Source organism: Carassius auratus, chromosome 22, assembly GCF_003368295.1.
Source record: "Carassius auratus strain Wakin chromosome 22, ASM336829v1, whole genome shotgun sequence".
Taxonomy (NCBI): Eukaryota; Metazoa; Chordata; class Actinopteri; order Cypriniformes; family Cyprinidae; genus Carassius; species Carassius auratus.
In genome coordinates, this window is record NC_039264.1 from 24126452 (window position 1) to 24153598 (window position 27147).

General features: G+C 38.4%; 3 protein-coding genes and 1 non-coding gene across 4 annotated transcripts; all 4 read left to right on the top strand.

Annotated features, from left to right (window-relative positions):
- Positions 1–5125: 5125 nt before the first annotated feature.
- On the top strand, positions 5126–8173 carry LOC113040100 (interferon-induced protein 44-like). The gene is made up of 8 exons (XM_026198355.1): positions 5126–5229; positions 5895–6429; positions 6566–6620; positions 6711–6906; positions 6994–7146; positions 7240–7411; positions 7515–7615; positions 7692–8173. The coding sequence occupies exons 2-8, from the start codon at positions 5895–5897 to the stop codon at positions 7875–7877; spliced, it is 1398 nt and encodes a 465-aa protein (XP_026054140.1). The 5' UTR covers positions 5126–5229; the 3' UTR covers positions 7878–8173.
- A 4412-nt stretch (positions 8174–12585) lies between these two features.
- On the top strand, positions 12586–12657 carry trnag-ucc (transfer RNA glycine (anticodon UCC)). Its single transcript has one exon. It is a non-coding gene; the product is annotated as a tRNA-Gly (tRNA).
- Positions 12658–14157: 1500 nt separating this feature from the next.
- LOC113040543 (interferon-induced protein 44-like) lies at positions 14158–19613 on the top strand. Its single transcript, XM_026198855.1, has 8 exons — positions 14158–14327; positions 14574–15084; positions 15185–15233; positions 16602–16797; positions 16933–17085; positions 18780–18951; positions 19055–19155; positions 19231–19613. Exons 2-8 carry the CDS (start codon positions 14574–14576, stop codon positions 19399–19401), a joined length of 1353 nt encoding a protein of 450 aa, XP_026054640.1. The 5' UTR covers positions 14158–14327; the 3' UTR covers positions 19402–19613.
- A 1058-nt stretch (positions 19614–20671) lies between these two features.
- LOC113040101 (interferon-induced protein 44-like) lies at positions 20672–23278 on the top strand. Its single transcript, XM_026198356.1, has 9 exons — positions 20672–20748; positions 21106–21144; positions 21232–21751; positions 21836–21890; positions 21980–22175; positions 22255–22407; positions 22511–22682; positions 22810–22910; positions 22986–23278. Exons 2-9 carry the CDS (start codon positions 21136–21138, stop codon positions 23169–23171), a joined length of 1392 nt encoding a protein of 463 aa, XP_026054141.1. The 5' UTR covers positions 20672–20748; positions 21106–21135; the 3' UTR covers positions 23172–23278.
- Positions 23279–27147: the final 3869 nt, after the last annotated feature.

A 27147-nucleotide genomic window follows, 5' to 3' on the forward strand; every position in this document is an offset into this window, starting at 1 on the left:
GCTCCTGGACAGCTCAGCAGCGATGCCCATATCAACTGCTTGAAAATGTTGGCAGTCTCCTTACTGTGCATTCACACCAGACATGACTTGCAAGAATAATTCACGCTATTCTCGCATAGTTTGCTTGAACATTTTGAGTTTATGCGCTTTATTCGCGCATGAAATTAACTTCACAATAGACGTGAATTTGCATCATGGGAGGGGCTTCTGCCAGTTGAGTTCATGCAGCATTCTGAATTCAACCATCATTTATTCGGATAATTTTCAAAATATTACTGTTATGGTGTCATGAAATGTAGTTTTAAAAGTATTTCAGGTGAGAATGTAGTTGTTTTAAACTCAAATATGCAGTTTGTTTATAAAGACAGCGCCTTTAAAAATGTGTTCCGCTGATTTCGGAGACGAGCTCCACCCGATCAGTGATCATGTATCTGCCTTAGGGATGCAAATGATTAATCGATTAAAAAACAACATTGTTGCTACTTTATAAAGAATGAACATACAGTAAGTAATTCACAGAACTGATTAAAGACAGTGACAGACAGCACTCATCTTAACTAAATATCAGAGAGATTGACAGAGATGCAGTAGAAACATTATGTGTGATTTGAATAATGACCCAGATTGTGAAATACATTTATTAGCCTTAGATTAAGGGAAGCACAACATGGGAAATGAGAGCATCCAAGGTAAATTGTTATGGATATATTTTAAATATTTTTAATGTTCTTTAATGTTATCCATAGTTTTTTTTTAGGTTATTTTTTTAAGTATCGGTTCAGGCACCGTTTAGGCACCAGTACTGTTTTAAAAGTATCGAAAAGGCACTGGACCCTACTTAAAAGTTATTATTTCTCACTACTGGCTCATTTACCAAATGGTTGCTTTCTCTTCCTCCTCCACAAATTAAGCTACTGTAGGTAGTTCGGTAGCGAGACGTTTGAATAAATTATCGTTTGAGATTGACGAAGCGATTGACAATGTTGTGATAACTAAGCTTTACCAACTTTGTAACTTGTTACCCCCCGAACACTGGACATAGCATACGTATGTACCGAATGCACCATAACAATACTTATAGGCAACTAGTCATCATATCTCTAGTTTTTTAATGTATTTGCATTGTACTAAAGTGCGTTCATTTTCATATGCGGCTGAAACAGGTAGCCTAGTGCATCCCAAATTTTTCAACATGAACATTTTAATATAACATTATTGTCATTATGGCCTTTAGAAAAATGTTTTTTTTTTTTTTTTTTTTTTTTTTTTTTTTTTTTTAGGAGGTGGGGTAGTGCACAATAGGCCTCTGTGGCATGGCCCAAGCTTTTGTTCTTAATGGCATTTTTTCCCTTACATTACTTTTACTTTTATACTTTAAGTAGATTTTTAAACCAGTACTTTTAGACTTTTATTTGAGTAAAAAGCTTGAGTTGATACTTCAACTTCTACAAAAGTCTTTTGAAACCCTAGTATCTATACTTCTACTTGAGTAATGAATGCCAATACTTTTGACACCACTGTGAATTTGTGACGCCCGTACATTCATTCATATCTCTTCTGAGTTCGATTCTATGTGATTCATTTGAAATTTGAGACTTTTGTTCCGCATTTTTAGCCTTCTCCAATTCACACACACATCTATTGGACCAATGGTTCCTGCCAAAGACCCGCCAGCAATCCTCCGGGCAGCGCCCAGCTCCATTCTTGCCAGCCGTCCATGACGAGCTCACCAAGACATGGCGAGCCCCGTACTTGGCACGGGAGAACCCCTCTACTGCACCAGCTCTCACCACCATTGAAGGCGCTGATGAAAGGGGATACACCAAACCCCTCCCCCTGGAAGAAAGCAATCGCTGCACATCTGTGCTTACCATCTGCCCTTGGCTCTGCCTCTACCTCTGGATAATACTGACAGAGATCATGGGTGCTGAGAAAATGGCCTTCCTAAACTCGCCAGTCCCACCAAAAGGGCTATTCTGCTCCGCAGTACATGGGTTTACTGAATGGTTTTCGGAGGCTCAGCGGGTAGCACGGCTTCCAGAAGAGCCCCACTGTTTAGCCGGCAAAGCCAGTGCAGCATCAGCCTCAGAGGAAGACGGAGCCTGGGCTAAAACAGCAATCCCGGCCGGCGAAACACTTCCCCTTCCCGAAGCGTCAAGGTCCCAGCCCACGAGTTGTGCTGGACCTTGAGCCACGGAAACCGCTAGAGAGGAAAAGGAGGGCCCCGTTCACGCCTCGGCCGGAAAGCCCCCAAAACAGCTCGCCTCCACACCTCACCTCTTTGAACACCTCTGAGAGACGGAATTTTGTTTTCAGTGGGCCACGTCCTGCAGGTACAGTGCATACCCGAATACTTTAAAGCTGTGATTGTGGACCCACATACTTTAAAGAGCAAACTTCCTCATCCTCTCGCAATTACTTATATGTGGACTCCCCGCTTTTTCAATGCGAGCTCTCGTTCGAGAAAATAAAACCTCTCACCTCCCATTAAACGGCCTGGGCAGCCATTCTAGACCCATTCTAGATTTCAGACATCTGAACAGCTCGCTTATGCGCTGGTTGTTCAAGATGATGACATTCAATTTTTGAGCGTGGATTGAAAGATGCTTACTTTCACATCCACATAGCCCCCCGTCGCAGACCGTTCTTGGGATTCGTGTTTGAGGGAGTGGCCTATCAGTATGCAGTCCTTCTGTTTGGACTGTCCCTGGCCCCACTCACTTTTACGAAGTAAAAAGGCTGCTCTGCTTCAGAGGCTGCTCTGCCTTATGGCCGTTGCCACCTCTGTAAATCCACTGGGTCTGCTCTACATTCGGCCCCTACAATTTTGGCTAAATGCCTGAATCCCGCCTCATGCTTGGTGGTTGAAGAGGTTTCCGGTCAGGGTGGACCACCACTGTATCAAAGCTGTGGCCCCCTGGAGGATCACTCGCCTGTTTCAGACAGGAGTGAGGATGGGTGTGGCCTCCATAAGGAAAGTGATCAAGACAGACACGTCCAACTCCGGGTGGGGTGCACTGTTGAAGGGCAATCCGGCATTTGGCTCCTGGACAGCTCAGCAGCGATGCCCATATCAACTGCTTGAAAATGTTGGCAGTCTCCTTACTGTGCATTCACACCAGACATGACTTGCAAGAATAATTCACGCTATTCTCGCATAGTTTGCTTGAACATTTTGAGTTTATGCGCTTCATTCGTGCATGAAATTAACTTCACAATAGACGTGAATTTGCATCATGGGAGGGGCTTCTGCCAGTTGAGTTCATGCAGCATTCTGAATTCAACCATCATTTATTCGGATAATTTTCAAAATATTACTGTTATGGTGTCATGACATGTAGTTTTAAAAGTATTTCAGGTGAGAATGTAGTTGTTTTAAACTCAAATATGCAGTTTGTTTATAAAGACAGCGCCTTTAAAAATGTGTTTCGCTGATTTCAGAGACGAGCTCCACCCGATCAGTGATCATGTATCTGCCTTAGGGATGCAAATGATTAATCGATTATCGATCAAAGCTACAGTTGGTAACTTTTGACGCTCTAGCGGTTAAGCAGGTGCACCCTAGTGATTCAGGACAAGCTAAAAACACGGTTTGGAAAATGGATTCATGGTGTACTCGCTTATTATATACATTTTGAACACAAACAAAGTTACGGACCGCAGCTCTGATTGGTTGTTTCTTACGGGGAGCGATGTATTTTCTGCAAATGGCAATAGGACCACTGGGAGGAGCCAGAGGAGCTTGATCTTTTCACCGATTATGTCTCATATTCTGTCAGGACATAATGACAGGTTTAACAAATATGTAAAAAATATATTTTTACAAAAGTTACCTACTGCAGCTTTAAGGCTGTCGATGGTCGGTTGACCGATGTAATGTTGGGCTGCGTGCGGCTCATGAGCAGAACTAATGTGAGCGGCTGTAAGTGACGGTGACCATATGATACATCATCATTAATTCACAGTGTACTAATTAAGCTTTTAATTTGATTAAATCGCTTATGAATGCGGTTCGAATTTGGATGTTCCTCACACCAAGCATCACATGGATACAGAGGATTTAAATAAAAATAAAATACTTTCATGATCATGTTATTAAATGCTTGTGCATAACAGCATACTAATAAAAAATGATGTGCCCCATGGTAAACCAAATAATTATTACATGATAATGGTTAAATGATGTCTCTCTCTCTCATTTGGGCAAAGTCTGTTTGCTATGTGGGTAGTGGTATATATATACACACACATACATATACACATACACATACATATACATACACACACACACACACACACACACATATATATATATATATATATATATATATATATATATATATATATATATATAGTACAGACCAAAAGTTTGGACACACCTTCTCATTCAAAGAGTTTTCTTTATTTTCATGACTATGAAAATTGCAGATTCACACTGAAGGCATCAAAACTATGAATTAACACATGTGGAATTATATATGGAATTATATACATAACAAAAAAGTGTGAAACAACTGAAAATATGTCACATTGTAGGTTCTTCAAAGTAGCCACCTTTTGCTTTGATTACTGCTTTGCACACTCTTGGCATTCTCTTGATGAGCTTCAAGAGGTAGTCACCTGAAATGTTCTTCCAACAGTCTTGAAGGAGTTCCCCGAGAGATGCTTAGCACTTGTTGGCCCTTTGCCTTCTGTCTGCGGTCCAGCTCACCCCTAAACCATCTCGATTGGGTTCAGGTCCGGTGACTGTGGAGGCCAGGTCATCTGGAGCAGCACCCCATCACTCTCCTTCTTGGTCAAATAGCCCTTGATGCCTTCAGTGTGAATCTACAATTTTCATAGTCATGAAAATAAAGAAAACTCTTTGAATGAGAAGGTGTGTCCAAACTTTTTGCTCTGTACTGTATATATATATATATATATATATATATATATATATATGTGTGTGTGTGTGTGTGTGTGTGTGTGTGTGTGTGTGTGTGTGTGTGTGTAAGGGAAATTACTGGATGTGCCTTTAAATAGCCTACTTTGTGGTTCAGTGTTGCTGTCATAAACAAGTTGCCTCAGCTAACTAATATTACAATGCCTGTGACTAAGTCATGAGAGCAGTGTTCTTAAATGAGAACGTAACTATAAAAGTTCACAAGTTCGAAGTTCACGAGAAAGCATTTCCGTTTTCCTGCAAAGAACTTTTGCTGTCTATGCAAAGAACAAGCGTACCTGGGAAACGTAAGCGACTATTTAAAAAGCACCGTCATGCATGTACAAAACATACGTAGGCTAAATAATATTACGATTATGCTACTGTACTGTATTTAAAATTTCCTAATTATTTTATAGACATCGACTCGCATTGGATCCTACAAGTTCACAAAAGTTATTCCGCTTAAGGGAAGTTATTTAGCCTATCTGATGCAAAACTAGTAATGTTATTATCTTTCAATGAATTGTTTTTGCATAGAAATGAATCGAACTTTATGTATTTTTATTTGAACGTCTATGGTTTCAGTTTATATGTTTTCCGTGAATGCGTGTAGTTTCAAAACATTAACATATGTTTATTAGCGTTTTCGTTTTATGTTATTTTAATTGGCTGATTCTTTTAAATCAATTCTTAGTCAAATGGATTCACATTTCACCCTATAAGAAAATGTAGTCTTTACGTGGTTTTATATGGTTTTATGGTTAAAAAACTAAATTAAATCAAACATTTTTACAATTCATTTAAAGTAGTTCTGAAAATAATGTGTTAGTTCACCCAAAAATGAACATTTTGTCATTATTTGCTTACTGTGTAACACAGAAATGGCGCTGTGGACACTGTCCTTAAAAGAAGCCAGGTGTGTTTCAGTTTTTTTAATTTTTAATTTTTATCTTTTTACTTTTTTTGACAGATGCAAAAAGCAAAAGTTACAAAAGTCAGCATCACTTCTAATTTAACAGAAGAGCAAAGGAAGCAGCTCTGTGACCTGCTGGGGAATGTGGAACTGAGTCTTCTCTACAAAGCTTCAGTTCATGGATATAATGCTTCTGCCTTCCACAAGAGATGTGATCTTCAGGGTCCCACTTTACTCGTAGCCTACAATCATTCAGGCTACATCTTTGGTGGATACACTAGTGTGGACTATGCTCAAAGTGGGCAGTACATAACTGATAAGGAGGCTTTCCTGTTCAGTGTTCACGGCAATCATTCCATTCGCATCAACGTTAACAGTGAATATAAAGCACGTCTCGATGACGCTGGAGGGCCCAACTTTGGTCAACAGTTGTACTTTTGCTACAAGAACCAACCAGCTGTGTATAGTCAAGAATACTGCTGTAAAGGGATGGTAAAAATGATTATTGATAAAACATTCAGTTTTAATCCTGCAACACTGTATGGAAATGACACTCAGCTGACTGAATGTGAGGTGTACAAAGTAGAAGATGGTACGTTAACAATCAAGAAGTATTTACCATTTAATGTATTTCATGCACATTATCATGTAGTCAAACAATTTAACAAAGTATCCAACATTGTAATCGATAAAAATAGCAAATTTGATTCTTTTTATACACCTCCTAGACCCTGACGTCAGTGCAGAAGAGAAACCATGGAGAAATGTTCTATGGACAGCTGAGTATGTTTCCCTCATTTCCAGTTTTTGTAATTTTTCTCTTGCTATATTATACAGTATTCTGATATTATAACGTGGGTTTCTGCTTTGTAGTCGAAGAGCAGAGCTCATGGAAATAATCAGGAACCATAAACCCCTGATGAGGTCTGTGAGTCGTGTCCGAATCCTAATGATCGGTCCTGTAGGAGCTGGAAAATCCAGTTTCTTCAACTCCATCAACTCCATCTTCACTGGTCATGTGACCAACAAAGCCATGTCAGGATCTGCAGGCACTAGTCTAACTGTGCAGGTACAGATTCAGCAGGACTTCAGGACCTGCCTTGGTTTGTAATATAAAACAAAAAATTGTTGCACAGAGATTCCTGTTTGTTGGTAGTTTCGCACGTATCCAGTGAATGATGGCCGTGAGGGAAAGCCATTGCCATTTGTGTTGTGTGACACCATGGGACTCGAGGAGCAATCAGGTGCAGGACTGGATATTGAGGACATCAGCAGCATTCTTCAAGGACACATACCTGACCGCTATAAAGTAAGAGCATAGGTTCATGTTCTTGGTCTTGCAAATGTATATTTATCAGTAAAATTGATCTTTAAGTTTAATCTTTAATTATTCTCAATTTAGTTCAACCCCATGGCGCCGTTTCAACCTGATGAGCAGAAGTCCTCCAGACCTGCATCTCTTCAGGAGAAGATCCACTGTGTGGTGTATGTGATAGACAGCACCAAAATCTCCCTCATGTCTAACAAACTACAGGAAAAACTGGCTTCCATACGCCGAAAAGTGAACTCCCTGGGTGAGTGAACATATTTACACCAATCTTGTGGTTGATACAAGGTAAGTAGGTTGTACATAGAGCTGCATGTGATGCACCTTAAAACATCCCTCAACTATTTCAGGCATCGCTCAGATCGTGTTGATGACAAAAGTAGATGAAGCATGTCCTCTAGTGGAGGAAAATCTTCAAAGTGTTTATGTCAGTTCCTACATCAAGTCGAAGGTGAGAGGCGGTCACATGATCAGATGTCTGTATCTACAGGACTCAGAGTGAGGGAGATGTTGTTTTGTGTCTGCAGGTGCAGGAGGTGAGCTCTGGGTTGGGTGTGCCGGTGTCTTGTGTGTTACCGGTGAAGAACTACAGTCAGGAGCTGGAGCTGGAGCTCAACTGTGACGTCCTGCTGCTCACCGCTCTACAGCAGATGCTTCGCTTTGCAGATGACTATTTTGATGATATACGTCCTGTTGAGGTTAACCCTAAATAATTATTTTTTTCCCAGTTCTTGCGGCTGAGGCCAGATTCAGAAAAGGCCAAATCAAAAGCTCTTTGCATCATTTAAATAACATAATGAAAGTCTCACATTGGTCATTTTCTTTTTATAAGATCTAACATTTCATTGAGCAAAATGTATTTTTAAAATATTTACTATACAGTTACGTGAGTATACTTTTAATTTATGTAATTTGCCTCTATAGTCTGATGTTTATTAAGGGATTGTAAATTCTTCACTTTTGTCATGATTTTTGGGCTTCTGTGACTTTATGCTCAGTAAGAGGACTATTAAAGATCGAATATTTTGTATACTTTTTTTGGTAGTAATGTCTTTTTTATACAATAATGTAACACCGATTGTTTAGACTAGTCAACTCGGTTAAAATACAACCCCAGTTCCAGAGAAGTTGTGACGTTTGGCAAAAAATGCAATAAAATCAAGAATCTGTGATTTTTTTTATTTTTTTTTCCATTCTCTTTAACTTTTATTTAATTGACAAAAATACAAAGAAAAAAATTCCAAAGTCTTTACTGACCGACGTAAATGTATCTTGTTAATATGAACAAATTTTGCTTTTGATTGCTGCAACACACACCAAAAAAGTTGGGACAGAGGCATGTTTAATACTGTGTCACATCATCCTTCCTTTTAATTATAATGTTTCATTGTCTAGGGATTGAGGATACTAATTGTTAAAGTTTTGCAAGCAACATTTTTGTCCAGTATCTCTTGAAACAATGCTTCAGAAGCTCAGCAGTTTGTGATCACCGTTGTCTGATTTTCCTTTTCATAACTGGTCATACATTTTCAACTGGAGACAGATCTGGACTGCAGGCAGGCCGGTCTATCACATTCACTCTGAGTCCTCAAAACCACACTGTTGTAGCACATGCAGAGCGAGAGCTGGCATCGTCTTGATCTAATAACCATGGTCATCATCAAAGACATCATCTTGATGGCCGTATCCTTGTACAATCCCAGTTTATCCCTCCTTGTCAATAGTACTATCACACATATGCCAGTCATCCATGATGTTTCCACCGATGCACCCCCATACCATGACAGACGTTTGCTTTTGCCTCTGTCACTGATGAAACTGAGAACTTGAAATCCATGTTCCCCGGAAACAAGTTGAGATGTGGACTCATTTGAGTACAACACACCTTTCCACTTTTTGTCTATATGTGAGATAAGCTGTGGCCCAAAGAACGCAGCGTCATCACTGTATAGAATTGATGTACAGATTTCTCCTAGAGTAACAGATATTCAAGTTGCAGTTCTTGATGCAGCAGCAGACAGTGGTAAATGACAGTGGTTTTCTGAAGTACTCCTGAGCCCATTTGGCTATTTTTACCTGATGGTTACTTACGCAATGCCTTCTGAGGGCTCAAAGGTCATGCACATTCAACTGAGGTTTCCTGCCTTGCCCTTCATGTACTGGGATTTCTCTGGATTCCCTGAATTTTTTCATGATATTATTGTATGGTAACTGGTGAAAAACAAATTCTTTGCAATTTTGCTTTGTGAAATGTGATTTTTGCTTTGTTTAACGCTTCTCTCATGAGATTTGGCACAAAGTGATGATCCATGATCCAGCTTTGATTGCAAAGACTGAGATGCTCCTTTTATACCCAAACATGATGCCTTGCCCTCTTACCAACACACCTGCTTAATGTGAACTGTTTCAAAACAGTTCAAAGTGGATATTCTATAACATTTTTACTTTTATTTTGCCTTATTTGAAAGCCTTTTAACATTTTCTTTCATCTGCTGGTTTAATGGATTGTCTGTGAGGGACAAGAATAGCCTCAGCAGTATTGTAAAATCTGCTCCAAGATCATTGGAGTTCAGCTAACAGACCTGAGCTCCCACTGGAAAAAATGGGTGCTCCAGAATGCTAGACAGGTCATGAGTTATCCTTACCATGTTCTTAGGCAGGAATTTTTTTTCTAATGCCCTCAGGACGACGCTACCTTGCCCCTCCAAGGAAAACTAACAGATATGCAAATTGTTTAAATCAGGTTTAAATTCTGTTGACAGCGGCAACTAAATAGGTGCCAGGCATCATAAACCTCTGTACTATTATATATCAATTTATTCGCTGCTCAGACTAAGTATTGTGGCCTGTGTATTTGTTGCTTGTTCTGGTGCCCAAATGCAATATGAGATCAATGACAGTGTTTCTGAATGCTTGATTTAGTGTTGTCTTTTGTCTTGTTGATACATGGTAGGCTAAAACTGAATTGTCCTACGGGGATAAATAAAGTTGTTTGAATCTTGAATATTGCAGCCATCAGAATCAAAATTTGTTCAGATTAACAAAATACATTTAAACTGGTCAGTGAAAATTTTGGAAATATATATATATATATATATTTATTTTTTTATTAAATAAAAGTTCAAGAGAATGAACAAATGGAAGATTCTTGGTTATATTGCATTTTTACAAAACGTCCCAACTTCACTGGACTGTCTGAACCGTGCAACATTTTAGCTCATAATCATAACCAAAAAAGCTACTGTCCCTTTTACACGTTGCATCGTTGCAGCTGTAGTTGCTTATCACAGTAAATTCCTTTGCCATGATAAGGTTTAAAGTATAACACTAATAATAAAATTTAAACAATTCTTTATTTTTATTAAACACATTTATATTACTAAACAATTACTCTTACATATAAAATATATTTGACAACCTAATTTAAAGTTCCTAAATCACTGAAAAAAAAAAACATTTAAAAATGTGTTTTCAACAGAAGACTTTCTTCGGAACTACGAATGATAGCATTTAAGGTCATGACGTTGCTTATTTACCTGAATGCTAAAATATTTTATTTTTTAATAACTTCACATAAACCCAGTTACGGAACGGATTAAGATTGAAAGAAAATTGCTGAATTTAGCGACTATGTCAGCAAATAATTGTATAGATTATTCCTGCTCACCTGAACACATTCAAATTTTGCCAGACAGAACCTATCCATCACAAGAGAGCGTTCACTCACTTCTGACAGTGCATTTAAACAGGGCTATGCTTCCCAAAAGTATCATAAGAAAGCATTAAAGCTTTTGGGAACGGCAGCCCGGAACAATGCTTATCTGAGGAATTTTATATATGCAACAATAGCCTTTCAGTGTCAGTCCCTTATTAAAATGAACCATGGTTTTACTAAAGTGACCATAGTTCAACTGTAGTATTTGTAGATTTGACTCATGTAAACAAAAAACATATTGAAACATGTGTTTTAAACATAAAGTTAAGTGGTTATCATTACCCATTTTACTCTTAGTAATTTAATAAACTTCATTTAAAAGTTTGGTTCTGAAGTATCGGTATCGATATCGACCATAATGGCCTTTAAAATTATCGGTATCTTATCAAAAACAAAATAAGTGGTATAGCCCATCCATAAACTCAACCAATCAATACGTTCAGCGCAGAAGTCCCAGAGTTCCGGAGCTTTGTAAGTACTAGGCCTACCTGACTAGCAGGGACTTTCTGAGGGGCACATTTTTTCCCAGAACTTTATTTACATCCTGGTTCCTCTGTGGTGGAAACACATCGAGTACCAGCCGTAGTTCCTGGGGAAAGTTCCTGTTGTGGAAATGGGGTTATATATAAGATATGGCCAACAGCTTCAAGCAGTTTTCATCCAGATCCAGCTCTGAGCAGGAGTTCTTTGTCGGGACGATGTAGGATGTGGCCATTCCCAGCAGCTCCCCCGCCTTCACCATCTGAGTTCAGTAAAGACAGAATGCATCATGTGACGCTCAAACAGCAGAACACGGCAAAGTGAAGCTTTCAGATGTAAATATTATAAATCAAGCATGACATACAGCCTGCTGAATGGCCTTGCCCTTGTAAATCTTGGTAATCTCAGTTATTTTCTTGAGTAGATTTAACCTGTTTGAAGGAATCGGTTCAGTGAATGATTCAGACTCACTCATAAGTCACTTGCCGCCACCTACTGGTGTAATGAAGAAACCCGATTTACTTGCTGATAATTTAATTAGAACTAGCAGATCAAAGTAGGCTACTTTTAATTTATCTCCAATACGGTAGTAGGAAATCAGATTAAACGAAATGTGGACGATGATAGCTGTGATTATAAGATGATTGACAGGGCAGTTTAAACAGTGACAGAATCTGTATAAAAACAGAATGCACGTAACTAAGCAACAGAGCGTCCGTAAAAGAAGCAGCTATGACGAAGTAGTATGTCCCAAAGCCTGCATTCTTCTACATACTCAATAAGTATGTAGGCTTCTTTTTCGTCACAAAAAGAGTACATACTTTTAGGGCTTTGGGACGCAGTAACACTGCCTGATTTATAGCAGCTAACTTACATCAATCTACCTTTCTCGTCGAAAAAGATTGTGGATGCTGGAGAATTGTTTTACTAATGTTCTACACATTGCTGCAGTTCTTTGTATCAGGCATCGATCATTGGAACCGAGAGATTTAACGTTAACTGATTAACTTGACAAATAAATCGTTCGTAAACACCGACGGATAACGTTACCCCAAACATCCGCCGGCTAAATCACATACTGAATTCAACACAACTAATTTCGCCAGAAAGAGCGACGCGTTTTATTTTATTTTCAAGATTATTCAAGTTATGTATTGAGTTTTGGATCTTTTGAAGCTGACTATGTGACAATAGTATAGCATACTGTAGTGCGTACTAGTAAGCGAGCGTTGGTGGTATAGTGGTGAGCATAGCTGCCTTCCAAGCAGTTGACCCGGGTTCGATTCCCGGCCAACGCAGCATCTTTTTCCTGCTTCAACTAACTTTGCGGAAAAGCCCTTTCACGCCAAAATCGAGTTATAACTATCGTCCTAATCCTATGTTAACTGGGAAGTTCATACTACACTATAACGATATTCAATTTTAAAATAACCCCCTGCAGTACCTTCACAAACCCAATAGGGGAAATTTTGACAATATAATGTTTAATGCTCTTCATGTTGTTAATAACAACAAATGGAATATAATATTCTTACTCTTTGTATATTTTTACGCCAACACAGTTATCCAGATTAAATCAATGTGAAAAACGAGATAGGGCAAAGGTAATCTAAAAGCAGCTGATTATATAACCTGAAATGTCTAAATGTCTAATTAACATTTTTGTCATATCATTTGAAATCTGTAGTGGATTACAGTATATAAGTAATCCAACCAGCTACACCTACACATTATTTTTTGTAGGTTTGAGTGAAGAAATAGCAAAATCAAAGCTTTAGTTAAACCTCACTGATAATTTGTGAGAGTTCAACAGCACAAAAACTGTTATGAAACTACGAGCTGTTTTATACAAATTCAAACCACAATATCTTAGCAAACAAGCTTTGGCATCATTTCATGGGGATTTATCCTCTCTGTTTAGTCTGTTTTTTGGAAAGATAGCAACTTTGGTGTTCAACACATTGTTTCAGAAATGCAAACAAAAAAGACTGAAATGCAAACTTCATTAGGTTGGCTTTATGTTGTTGAAGTTAGCGGAGAAGCTTTAAGAAAAGAAATATGAATGTTTGTATTTTTTAATTAGTTTTGAAAAGACATAAACTATTTATCAAATTTCACATGGGTTTGAACCAGATGGTCAGTTTAGGTGCATCTTACCCACTGACTCGGGTCAGTTTACCCCTAACCTGGAGCAGATTGAGCCACCGGAACCTTTTTTATATACAAGAACACATATTTTTAGAACCCCTTGTCAAAGATACATTCTGATAATTTAAGATGTTAGTAAACATCCTGAACTTACTCAAGACACTTTCATTCTGCCTCATTTTCCCTTATCTTGAGGAAAACTTTATTTAAAAATGGCTCGTCTTACCCCATTCTCCCCTGTTTATTAATCTTTGATGTTCATTTATAAGTAATCCATTCAAGATTTTTTTTAAATTAAATATTCTTTGTATTAATGTCTTATGTAATACATGTCTTTTTGTTAACGACTGAAAACACATTGGGTAAGCTCAGCATGTATTCACTCACTCCTAAATTAACAGAAGTTCTTCAAAACATTTATATCGCTATAACTTAATCACACAAGCTCCGTTTGACTGTTTTGTAAAATGCTTAAAAATGTCTATCAAATATTTTAAGAAAAAAAAGGTAGCCCTGATTCTGTTTAAATAGATTAGTTTACGCTTAAAAATTGCTAAACATCAAATAAACAATAGGAGTACAATAACAACCCGTTACCCTGCTATTCTTTTCCAACTTGCAGTTTCAAGGCTATACCGTGAACAGGTCAACGACGAGCTCAAACAGCGACAACAACATAAGAAGAGTTTCGTTTAGAGCGAAGAGTTTCGTTTTCCAGGCTTTGAAGCTTTCGTTTGACAGAGAGAAGAGAGGAGCTTGCCGTTACGAGTGTAGCCTTAGATGTACTGAAGCAGCGTTTCGTTATTTCTTCAGAGAGAAGGTAAGATACGTAGTAGAAATTTGTGAAGTAAAAAAATATAGCGAACAAATAAGCGACATTTATATACCATAAATAAGACTCTATATTTTATTTGAGCAGGTTTTGCTTTCCTTTTCGATTCCTGCTGATCAGTTTCGGTATAGTTCTTTCAGAAAACTAATCATGTGACTGCTCGTTTGTGTGTCTGTGGCACAGAATTCAAACCATATATCATATAGCCTAGCTTATCCTTTTTTTCTTGTTTAGATGCATTCAGCGTCCAAAATTTACAACGCCCCTCTCACTTCAAGGTTAACAGAAAAGCAAAGGCAGCAGCTTTGTGACATGATGGGAAACCTGGAACTGACTCTTCTCTACAAAGGTTCAGTTCATGGATATCAAGCTTCTGCTTTCCACCAGAGATGTGACCGTCAGGGTCCCACTTTACTTGTAGCCTACAACCGTTCAGGCTACATCTTTGGTGGATACACTAGTGTGGATTATGCTCAGAGCGGGCAGCCAATTAGAGATGATCAGGCTTTCCTGTTCAGTGCTCAGGATGGTAAAGACCCTGTTGGCATCAGAGTTAACAGTGGACATTATGCACGCTATGATGATGCTGAAGGGCCTAACTTTGGCCAACAGTTGTACTTTTGCTACAACAACCACCCACTTGTGAAAATTGAATTTATTCTTAACGAAGCATTCAGTTTTCATTCTTTCTCATATGGATATGACACTTGGCTGAGTGAGTGTGAAGTGTACAAAGTGGAACAGAGTAAGTCAACTTAAAATATAGTTATTTTCAGTAAATTTGTATGGTAACTCTAGTCTCTTTTAATAATTACTAATATAATGTCAATTGTCTACTCAAACAGGAAGTGCTCTGTTACAGATGCCATGGAGGAATGTTCTGTGGACAGCTGAGTATGTTTTCCTGATGCTGAATTAATTCAGTAATAAGATACAGTTTAAAGAGCCACAGAGATGGGAAATCAAAAATGACCTGTATTACAGTGTATGATGTAGCTGTCCATCAGTGTAAACAATGTGCAAAGTAATTAAACCAAAAAGTACACGATTTATAAAGTTATTGGCTCCTAAAGTAAGGAGTCGACTCTGAATCGCTGAAACGAGTCGTTATAGATTTCAAATCTTTTGCCCATCTCTATGTACGTCACTAGGAACACTTTGGAACAATCTCTGCCTACCGTCTTGGAAGAAACAGAACTCTGACCTGCCCCACCCCCCACACAGACGCTCTGGTTGGTGTGATAGCATCATGTCGAGGAGACCGTTTGTTTTATTTTCACTGCCAAAGAATGAATATCAGAAGAACCAATGGCTAAAATTCATTTCTACCACAATACCAGAGCAGTACAACAAATCCCTTTTGTTATGTTCACAACATTTCACTGATGACTGCTTTTCTAATCTCGGTGAGTAACGTTACAAGGCGGGATTTTCAAAGCGTTTGGCCATAAAAGATGGTTCATTACCAACTTTATTTAGAACGAGCATCTCCGAATCACAACGCGAAGTATGATTATGAAGTTATGTGTCTGTTTTTTCCCGAGCGTTTTATCAGTATGTGTACTGTCTGCAGCCTGTCTGCGCTGATCGTCATGTACAAACACGTCATTAAAATGAAGTGTAACTCAGTGAATACTCAACGAAGAGACATGAGAGAGATATCTATAGAAAGCTTGACATGTCTACTTTAAAACTAAACAAGTGCTGCCGAAAACAGATATTCTGTGATAAAGTAATCCATATAACAACGCAATGTCTGTTTTTCACGTCTCCCTTCATTATATCTAATGTGACCACGCCCCCGCGCTGAACGCGCTATTCAGATTCAAACTGAAGCGTGCGGTTTGAATACACCCACACAGAAGAAAAAGCAGCGAGACTGTTCAAGTTTTTTATTTTACTGTTTCCTTGGCGATGAGAGGAATAAGACATAATTCACCCCAAACAGACGCTAACACTTAGTTTACCGTGGAGGTGTGTGCGGAACAACCAATCCAAACTGCTTATGTTAGTTGACCAATCAGAACACAGTATGCTACCGAAAGGTGGGGTCTAAGGAAACTGAATCTTTTGAACAGCTTCCCTCGAACCGTTTGGGGATCTCTGAGAATTGAGGTCATTTTAAAATGATATTTTGACAAAATGACAATGTTTTTTAACCTGGGATGGATTTAAACCTAATGTACAGGACTTATAAACAGTGATAGGAAGCTTAGAATTTTCATCTTACTGGCTCTTTAAGTTTGAACTACTCTTTTGTAGACGAAGAGCAGAGCTCATGGAAATGATCAGAAATTTTAAACCCCTGGTGACATCTGTCAGCCGTTTTCGAATCCTAATGATCGGTCCTGTAGGAGCTGGAAAATCCAGTTTCTTCAACTCCATCAACTCCATCTTCACTGGTCATGTGACCAACAAAGCCATGTCAGGATCTGCAGGCACTAGTCTAACTGTGCAGGTACAGATTCAATAAAATGATTATATTTTCTATTGAATAGATTATCAATAGATTATTCTATTGATAATCTATTGAGTCCATGTAACGTCTTTTGATGACCTAAGATCTTTATGTGATTCTCTTCTTTTTTGGTAGTTTCGCACATATCCTTTGAAAGATGGTTGTGGAGGAAAGCCGTTGCCATTTGTGTTGTGTGACACTATGGGACTCGAGGATCAATCAGGTGCAGGACTGGATATTGAGGACATCAGCAGCATTCTTCAAGGACACATACCTGACCGCTATACAGTAAGAGCACTCATCTCCAAAATGAACAAAGGAGAAATGGAAGATTCAGATTAAAGTTGTTATATATACATACATACATACATACATACATATATATATATATATACATATTCAAAAGAAACGCCTGGTCACTTCAGGAATAAAGCAAGTGATTACTCAAACTTAATGAGGTTGCTTTTGTTTTCCCCCTTTAGCTTGAATTCTCTGTAGACATTCACAGTTGGCAGTTTGGTTTTCCTTCTTCATCAGATAAAAATCCGAAGTAATTCCATATTTCACTATGTCGCAGTCAAATGTTGTATTTAAATTCATTGTATTCACAGGGACATACCATTGCAAATGAAAAAGAAATTAACCGAATCAGATGCGTGTCAGGGGGGAAAAAAAGCACAACACCATATATGGTATATAAGGAGCGAATTCTATACAGGTTTTTTTTTGCGCGCTTAAAGGGCACCGCAGAAAGAGACAGGAAGACAAAATACGCTATATTGTTTATTTTCGACACAAGTAATCGAACATTTTAGCAACTGCCCCACAAGCCACATACAACAGTACTTACGGTAGAACCGTAATGACGATACTACCGTTTAAAAAATACAGTGGCACTGCACCGCCAGTATTTTGAACCCTTAGTATCGCGGGTACTACCGTAGTACTGGTAAAGCGTGCAACCCTAATATATATATATATATATATATATATATATATATATATATATATATATATATATATATATATACAGTACAGACCAAAAGTTTGGAAAAATTACTATTTTTTGAAAAAAGTTTCTTCTGCTCATCAAGCCTGAATTTATTTGATCAAAAATACAGAAAAAATTTAATATTGTGATATATTATTACAATTTAAAATAATTGTTTTTAAATTTATTATACTTTAAATTATCATTTATTTCTGTGATGCAAAGCTGAATTTTTGGATCATTATCACATGATCCTTTAGAAATCATTCTAATATGATGATTCATTATCAAAGTTGGAAACAGTTCTGCTGCTTAATATTTTTTCAGAACATGTGATACTTTTTTAGGATACTTATAGATGAATAAAAGTAAAAAAAAAAAAAAGAAGAAGCTATGTTTTTACAATATAAATATTTTGTAATAACAATATCAGCAAGTGATAGTCATTTTTTTTCTTTCTTTTAAAAAAATAAATAAAATCAATACTTTTATTCAGCAAGGATGTGTTAAATTGATAAAAAGTGATAGTAAGAAAAATATATTATTAGAATATATATTATTATAATTTTTTATTTTATTTTGAATAAATGCAGTTCTTTTGAACCTTTTCTTCATCAAATATATTAGACAGCAGAACTGTTTCCAACACTCATAATAAATCAGAATATTAGAATGATTTCTAAATGATCATGTGATAGACTGGATGTTACATGTGACACTGAAGGCTGGAGTAATGATGCTGAAAATTCAGCTTTGCATCACAGGAATAAATTGTTTTTTAAAAGTATATTCAAATAGAAATCTATTATTTTAAGTTGTAATAATATTTCACAATATTACTGTTTTTTCTGTATTTTTGATCAAATAAATGCAGGCTTGATGAGCAGAAGAAACTTCTTTCAAAAACATAAAAAATAGTAATGTTTCCAAACTTTTGGTCTGTACTGTGTATATATATATACAAACGTCATCTTAAATCCTCTTGATTCAGTTCAATCCCACAACACCATTTCAACCTGATGAGCAGAAGTCCTCCAGACCTGCATCTCTTCAGGAGAAGATCCACTGTGTGGTGTATGTGATAGACAGCACCAAAATCTCCCTCATGTCTGACAAACTACAGGAAAAACTTGCTTCCATACGCCGAAAAGTGAACTCCCTGGGTGAGTGAACATATTTACACCAATCTTGTGGTTGATACAAGGTAAGTAGGTTGTACATAGAGCTGCATGTGACGCACCTTAAAACATCCCTCAACTATTTCAGGCATCGCTCAGATCGTGTTGATGACAAAAGTAGATGAAGCATGTCCTCTAGTGGAGGAAAATCTTCAAAGTGTTTATGTCAGTTCCTACATCAAGTCGAAGGTGAGAGCGGTCACATGATCAGATGTCTGTATCTACAGGACTCAGAGTGAGGGAGAAGTTGTTTTGTGTCTGCAGGTGCAAGAGGTGAGCTCTGGGTTGGGTGTGCCGGTGTCTTGTGTGTTACCGGTGAAGAACTACAGTCAGGAGCTGGAGCTGGAGCTCAACTGTGACGTCCTGCTGCTCACCGCTCTACAGCAAATGCTTCGCTTTGCAAACGACTATCTGGATGATGTTGGACCTTTATAGCTAATTTAACATTATATCTTTGTGTGAAATGTACTATCAATAGTTTTTTTCACTATTTAATCTACTAGTTGTGGGACATATTACATATCACTACAATAAGACATCTAAAAAGTGTTATTCTGTTCTGTTTATCCATTCTACTTCTTTCAAAATCATACCCATTCAATAAAAGGAAATGCAAACAAACATCTTCTTACCACCTAAACATGTTGTATTGTTGCTGAGATGCTTGTTACATTTCTGTGTCATCATTGCATGGTTTGATTAAACTGGTAGAAACAAAATGACTAAGCTGATTAAGACTAAACATATAGTCATCCTCATAATCTCGAAGCTAAAGAAAACAAACAAATAAATAAAGACATTGCATAAAACATGTACATATGAAACAGCTAACATATAACGCTTTTTTAAATTCATAATGGCACCAAATACCAAATCTCCTCTTTAGAGTGCAGATTTTATAGCTAAATGTTATGTAATATCATGCTAATGTTACACTTAATCCTCCTGACAAACAATAATGCATCTCATTTCAAATTTAGATTATCATTATTCACAAAGGAATTATTTCAACCACCCTGCTTTCTCAAGATTTGAAAAAACATATTTTGACCACTGCCGACAACATCATCTGTAAAATAATCACAGATTTTCATATGAACCCTGCTGTATGCACAGAAAAGACAATAGCTACTTTCCACCTAACTAACTGTTATGTACACCATTCAAGTGCATTCATGTTGTTGAATTACTGAACGCATTTGAATGCCTTTTTAGCACCATTTTAAACTTTTTTTGTCTTATATTCAATATTTGCTTTCATCTATTAATATTATACTTACACGATTATTAATAAAAATTAAAAAAGGATTTAAGTTATTAATTTCCGATTTAAAAAAATCTATAGTGTTTAATTACATAAAAATATTTATTCAAATTCAAAACTTAAAAAGCGGGTATGACCTGCAATACTCTTTTGAGAAACAGATACATGTATATTTATTAAAAAGCCATACAGGTACAGAACATAGCATTACAAATGAAAATAATTAATTTTTTTCGACCAAAAAAAATCTCTAATTTGCCTCTTTGCATTGGAATTTAAAACTATTTATTCTAATTAACCATAAACACATCACAACTTGTAATATAAGTAATAGAAATATTATCATTAATTCATAACACACACACACACACACACACACACACGCGCGCGCGCACGTTGAAATGCATCCCAAGGCAGCGTTTGTCAGGTTTCGGTCGCAGCCACTAGATAGCCACTGTCCACCATCCTTAAACGAGTGCATTCATTATTTCTTTGACAGAGAAATTGGACTGTGAAAGGTAAGCTACAGAGTCGACATATTAAAGAAATATAAAAGTATTTCACATTGTATTTAACGTTGGACGAAGTGGTTGAAGTTACACGCAAAAATGCTATTAATTTAAAACGTCAAAATTATTTGATCGTTCACTGGGTAATTTTTACTTAATTAGTCTAAAAGTTTTTCATGAATAAATAACCCGTATTTTACAATACGAGATGGTAAACTAACACCAATACACGTGAAATAAAATGTTAAATACTTTTATATATATATATATTACATTGGGCGAACCGCCATGTTGCAATCACATGACCAGACGGTATACACGTGCTTCTTATAAATCGTGTCACCTCTTTCTATGGAATACATTTAGTTTGGTTTACTGAGCCAAGAGCATTTTACGATGGAATTGGTGAGTAAACTTGATGATTTCCATATTCACACCACAAGGTCTCAACACAGTGTAATAAATAATTTTTTTTTTTTTAATCTTTCAAAGATGTATCAGTCTTTTGTATTTGGATCTCAAGTGTCCAAGGTTGCTCCCATCACTTGCAAATTACAGGAAGAGAAATGTAAGCGGCTCCGTGCTTTGCTGGGGACTGTGAAACTGTCTCTTCTCTACAAAGCTTCAGTTCATGGATATAAAGCTTCTGCCTTCCACCAGAGATGTGACCGTCAGGGTCCCACTTTACTTGTAGCCTACAACCGTTCAGGCTACATCTTTGGTGGATACACTAGTGTGGATTATGCTCGAAGCGGGCAGTATGTTACAGATCAGGAAGCTTTCCTGTTCAGCTTTCAAGGCAAGATCCCTGTGTGCATCAAAATTAACAGTGGACATTTTGCACGTCTCGATGACGCTGGAGGGCCCAACTTTGGTCAACAGCTGTACTTTTGCTACAAGAACCAGCCAGTTGTGTTAAATCACAGAGGGAGTGCATTCAGTGTTAATACGGTGACAATGTATGGGAACGACACTCAGCTGACTGAATGTGAGGTGTATAAAGTGAAGCAGAGTAAGTCAAGTCTTCAGAAAAGGATTCACGTGATTATACAATCAAATATGCATGGTATGAATTCATAATAATTTTGATTGCCAGTCCCTCAGAGCAGTGCCATAAACAAGCAGTGGAGGAATGTTCTGTGGACAGCTAAGTATGTTTCAATTTAAATATTGTTTTCCTTGTCCACTGTTGCTGATTTCATAGGATGATCTCACACAATTGGTTTGCTCCATGTTGTAGTCGAAGAGCAGAGCTCATGGGATTGATCAGGAACCATAAACCTGTGATGCCGTCTGTGAGTCGTGTCCGAATCCTAATGATCGGTCCTGTAGGAGCTGGAAAATCCAGTTTCTTCAACTCCATCAACTCCATCTTCATGAGCCGCATTACCAGCAAAGCCATGTCAGGATCTGGAGGCACTAGCCTCACCACACAGGTACAGATTTAAAAGGAAAACACAGTTTTTCTCTGGGATGTCAAGACCTGTCTTTGTTTGTAACCGTTATTTCTTTTAGTTTCGCACATACCCAGTTGTTGACCATCATGAGGGAAAGCCGTTGCCATTTGTGTTGTGTGACACTATGGGACTCGAGGATCAATCAGGTGCAGGACTGGATATTGAGGACATCAGCAGCATTCTTCAAGGACACATACCTGACCGCTATAAAGTAAGAGCATTAAGATGGTTCATGCATCTCCAAAATGGCTTTGTGTATGATTATGATTAGTTTAATGAATGGTTGTCCTTCTCTACATTTCTCTAAATTTAAGTTCAACCCCATGGTACCGTTTCAACACAATGAGCGAAGGGTCTACACACCTGCATCTCTTCAGGAGAAGATCCACTGTGTGGTGTATGTGATAGACAGCACCAAAATCTCCCTCATGTCTGACAAACTACAGGAAAAACTTGCTTCCATACGCAGAAAAGTGAACTTGCAAAGTAAACTAAAATTATACTACCATTGATCTATAATCTGAGAATTAACATTTCAGTTTGTAAATTGCTTTGGATAAAACTATCTGCTAAATGAATGTAAAGTGTTATATATTGGTATACAATCTGGTAGGCATCCCTCAGATCGTCTTGATGACAAAAATAGATGAAGCGTGTCCCCATGTCCAGAAGGATCTTCAATGTGTTTATGTCAGTTCCTACATCAAGTCGAAGGTGAGAGCGGTCACATGATCAGATGTCTGTATCTACAGGACTCAGAGTGAGGGAGATGTTGTTTTGTGTCTGCAGGTGCAGGAGGTGAGCTCTGGGTTGGGTGTGCCGGTGTCTTGTGTGTTACCGGTGAAGAACTACAGTCAGGAGCTGGAGCTGGAGCTCAACTGTGACGTCCTGCTGCTCACCGCTCTACAGCAGATGCTCAACTTCGCAGACGACTATCTGGATGATGCTGGTCGAGTGGAGCACGACTTCCTATAAGTTGCTGCTGGTGGAAAATTTTATTTTGAGCCCGTTTTGTTTGAGTGCTAATGAATGATTGCATCATGTTCAGTTGTAGTATATTTCTTTGTTTCTATAAGCTAAAAAGTTTGGACATTTTGTAAAATATAAATATTTCATTACAGAAAGACATGAGTTATTAAATTGAACATATGTTAAAGCAAAACGTGTTACATCCTTCCCTGGTCTCCTGTTCCTTTATGTGTACAACATATTTTGTTGATAAAAATGTACTGCCTTTTAATACATTGTGGTTCAATGTTACTGCTGTAAACAAAACAAGACTTAAAGGGTTAGTTCGCCCAAAAATCAAAATTATGTCATTAATAACTCACCCTCATGTAGTTCCAAACCTGTAAGACCTCCGTTCATCTTCAGAACACAGTTTAATATATTTTAGATTTAGTCCCAGAGCTCTCAGTCCCTCCATTGAAGCTGTGTGTACGGTATACTGTCCATGTCCAGAAAGGTAAGAAAAACATCATCAAAGTAGTCCATGTGACATCAGAGGGTCAGTTAGAATTTTTTGAAGCCTTGAAAAATGCATTTTGGTCCAGAAATAGCAAAAACAATGACTTTATTCAGCATGTTCTTTCGCGTATATGTTGTGAGAAAATTAAAAACAAACCAGTTTGTGATATCCGGTTTGCAAACGAATCATTCGATGTAAGGCCTGGTTCACACGGGACGATTTTAAAATTGTCGGACGATTTTCCAAACCTGAGAGACCCCACACACGGCAATAAAAAATCACGGGTCTAACAGTTTTGGTCGTTCAGTGTGTGGTGTGCAGCCACACGGCAAAATCAACATATCACACACGAACCGATTTGACTCCCGAGCATTCCCAGGTAAGACGGGAAATCTCGCAAAATCCCTCGAGATCAAACGGGACTTCAGAGTAAACAATCATGGCGGACGAAGAGGATGCAGTGGCCATAGTTTGTGCTTTGTTTTTAACGGAAAAAAACATAAGAAAAACAAGAAAAGGCGATGGTCAAAGAGATGGAGACAAGGGGAGCATGGACTATACTTGCTACATCATGATATGGAAGTTGTTTTATCTCATAGAAATGTTGTTACGTACTACACAGATTAATAACCGTTGAAATAAACGTTCATATATTAGTTTCCATGTACTCTGGTGGACTGCAGTTGTGGATGTAGTTATGCCCATCGACTTTATTTGTATTTGTTATATTTGTGTTATTATATACACCGGCTGTTTTGATTTTGTTTCCCGGTACTTCCTCACCGCCTCGTCACCTCGCTTTCTGATTGGCTACACGCCACAGTTCACAGGCTGCGTGATTGTTTGTCCTCGGGGGACACCACACACGAGAAGAAATCGGGCCAAATAAATCCAACATGTTGGATATCCCCGATTTGAGATTGGAGCGGTCCCGACGTTCTTCCGAGCAGAGGAGAGCAGTCTTAACACACCACACATGGCAGGAATATTTGATCAGATTATTTTACGATAATCGGAGAATCCTAAAATTGTCGGAAGGGGTGAATCGGGGCTAAAATCGGCCTAATTATCCTGCCGTGTGAACCAGCCTTAACCGGATCTTTTTGAACCAGTTCACCAAATCGAACTGAATCGTTTTAAACGGTTCGTGTTTCCAATATGCATTAATCCACAAATGACTTAAGCTGTTAACTTTTTTAATGTGGCTGACACTCCCTCTGAGTTCAAACAAACCAATATCCCGGAGTAATTCATTTACTCAAACAGTACACTGACTGAACTTCTGTGAAGAGAGAACTGAAGATGAACACCGAACCCAGCCAGATAATGAACAAAAGACCGAGTGTTCCCCGGACACTTGAACTTCGGAACGGATTTGCTCTCGAGACAGAGCCTGGAGGAAGGGGAATGGAGGTTGCATTCCCAAACGGTGAGCTATATATGGCGAACGTTTGGAGAGGCGAAAGTGGACTTATTTGCTTCGAGCACGACTAAGTGTTGCCACCTATGGTCCTCCCTATACCCTCCCATCGCCCCTAGGACTGGACGCTCTAGCCCACTAATGGCCCAGTGCATGCTCTTCCTCTGATTCGGCTAGTTCCTGCGGTGCTATCCAGAATACGGTTGGACAGAGTGGAACAACTATTGTTGGTAGCTCCATGGTGCCCCGCTCAGTCGTGGTTTGCGGAACCGATCAGTCTGTTATGTGGCTCTCCGTGGGATATTCCCCTCAGACAGAACTTGCTGTCACAAACACAGGGAATGATCTGTCACCCACAGCCAGATCTATGGAGGCTGTGGGTGTGGCCTTTGAGCGGAGTGAGTTAATGGCTTTTTCTCAATACGCGCTATTTAGCGATCTTGCGTCCTTTTGTTCTCGCTATATGTCATCATTAACCGGTGAAGTTCAATTCCAATTCTCAAGAACGCAAGTACAGAGGGCACATGGAAGTGCCCGAATGTGTTCTTGATCTCAAGGATGCATCGAGTGCAGACTTGAGAGGATCGAGTCTTTAGAAATCCCAGGTCAGTATATGGAAACCTGCAAGCTCTCACAAATGCTTGAGAAAGTCTGTAGTATTTTTAATGGTATGTTAAAACACTAAGGTCCAGTGGCTCAGCATTGCTTTAGCAGCGCAAAAGGTTGTGTGTTTTATAAGTTATGAAATTTGTTTGTAATGTTATGTTTATGGTTCATTTGCCACTGTTGATGACTTATGAAAGGGAACATCTCGGTTCCATATGTAACCACAGTTCCCTGAATAGGGAACGAGATGCTGTGGTTTGGGCCGTTCCGTACCTTGATGGCGTTTCCTTAGTATCATGTAATCTGAGCAAAGAGGCCCGCGGCATGCAGGTATACTATGCTTACGCATACATAAGGTGATGCCAAGTGCTATTTGGCCAATAGGATTGGCGGAATGGTACAGGGCTTCAGACAGGTATATGACACTCATCTCACAAAGAGGTGTTCCCATTCAGTGATGATGTCACCACTGCATCTCGTTCCCTATTCAGGGAACCCTGGTTACATACAGTATTGTTCAAAATAATAGCAGTACAATGTGACTAACCAGAATAATCAAGGTTTTTCGTATATTTTTTTATTGCTACGTGGCAAACAAGTTACCAGTAGGTTCAGTAGATTCTCAGAAAACAAATGAGACCCAGCATTCATGATATGCACGCTCTTAAGGCTGTGCAATTGGGCAATTAGTTGAATTAGTTGAAAGGGGTGTGTTCAAAAAAATAGCAGTGTGGCATTCAATCACTGAGGTCATCAATTTTGTGAAGAAACAGGTGTGAATCAGGTGGCCCCTATTTAAGGATGAAGCCAACACTTGTTGAACATGCATTTGAAAGCTGAGGAAAATGGGTCGTTCAAGACATTGTTCAGAAGAACAGCGTACTTTGATTAAAAAGTTGATTAGAGAGGGGAAAACCTATAAAGAGGTGCAAAAAATGATAGGCTGTTCAGCTAAAATGATCTCCAATGCCTTAAAATGGAGAGCAAAACCAGAGAGACGTGGAAGAAAACGGAAGACAACCATCAAAATGGATAGAAGAATAACCAGAATGGCAAAGGCTCAGCCAATGATCACCTCCAGGATGATCAAAGACAGTCTGGAGTTACCTGTAAGTACTGTGACAGTTAGAAGACGTCTGTGTGAAGCTAATCTATTTTCAAGAATCCCCCGCAAAGTGCCTCTGTTAAAAAAAAGGCATGTGCAGAAGAGGTTACAATTTGCCAAAGAACACATCAACTGGCCTAAAGAGAAATGGAGGAACATTTTGTGGACTGATGAGAGTAAAATTGTTCTTTTTGGGTCCAAGGGCCACAGGCAGTTTGTGAGACGACCCCCAAACTCTGAATTCAAGCCACAGTACACAGTGAAGACAGTGATGCATGGAGGTGCAAGCATCATGATATGGGCATGTTTCTCCTACTATGGTGTTGGGCCTATTTATCGCATACCAGGGATC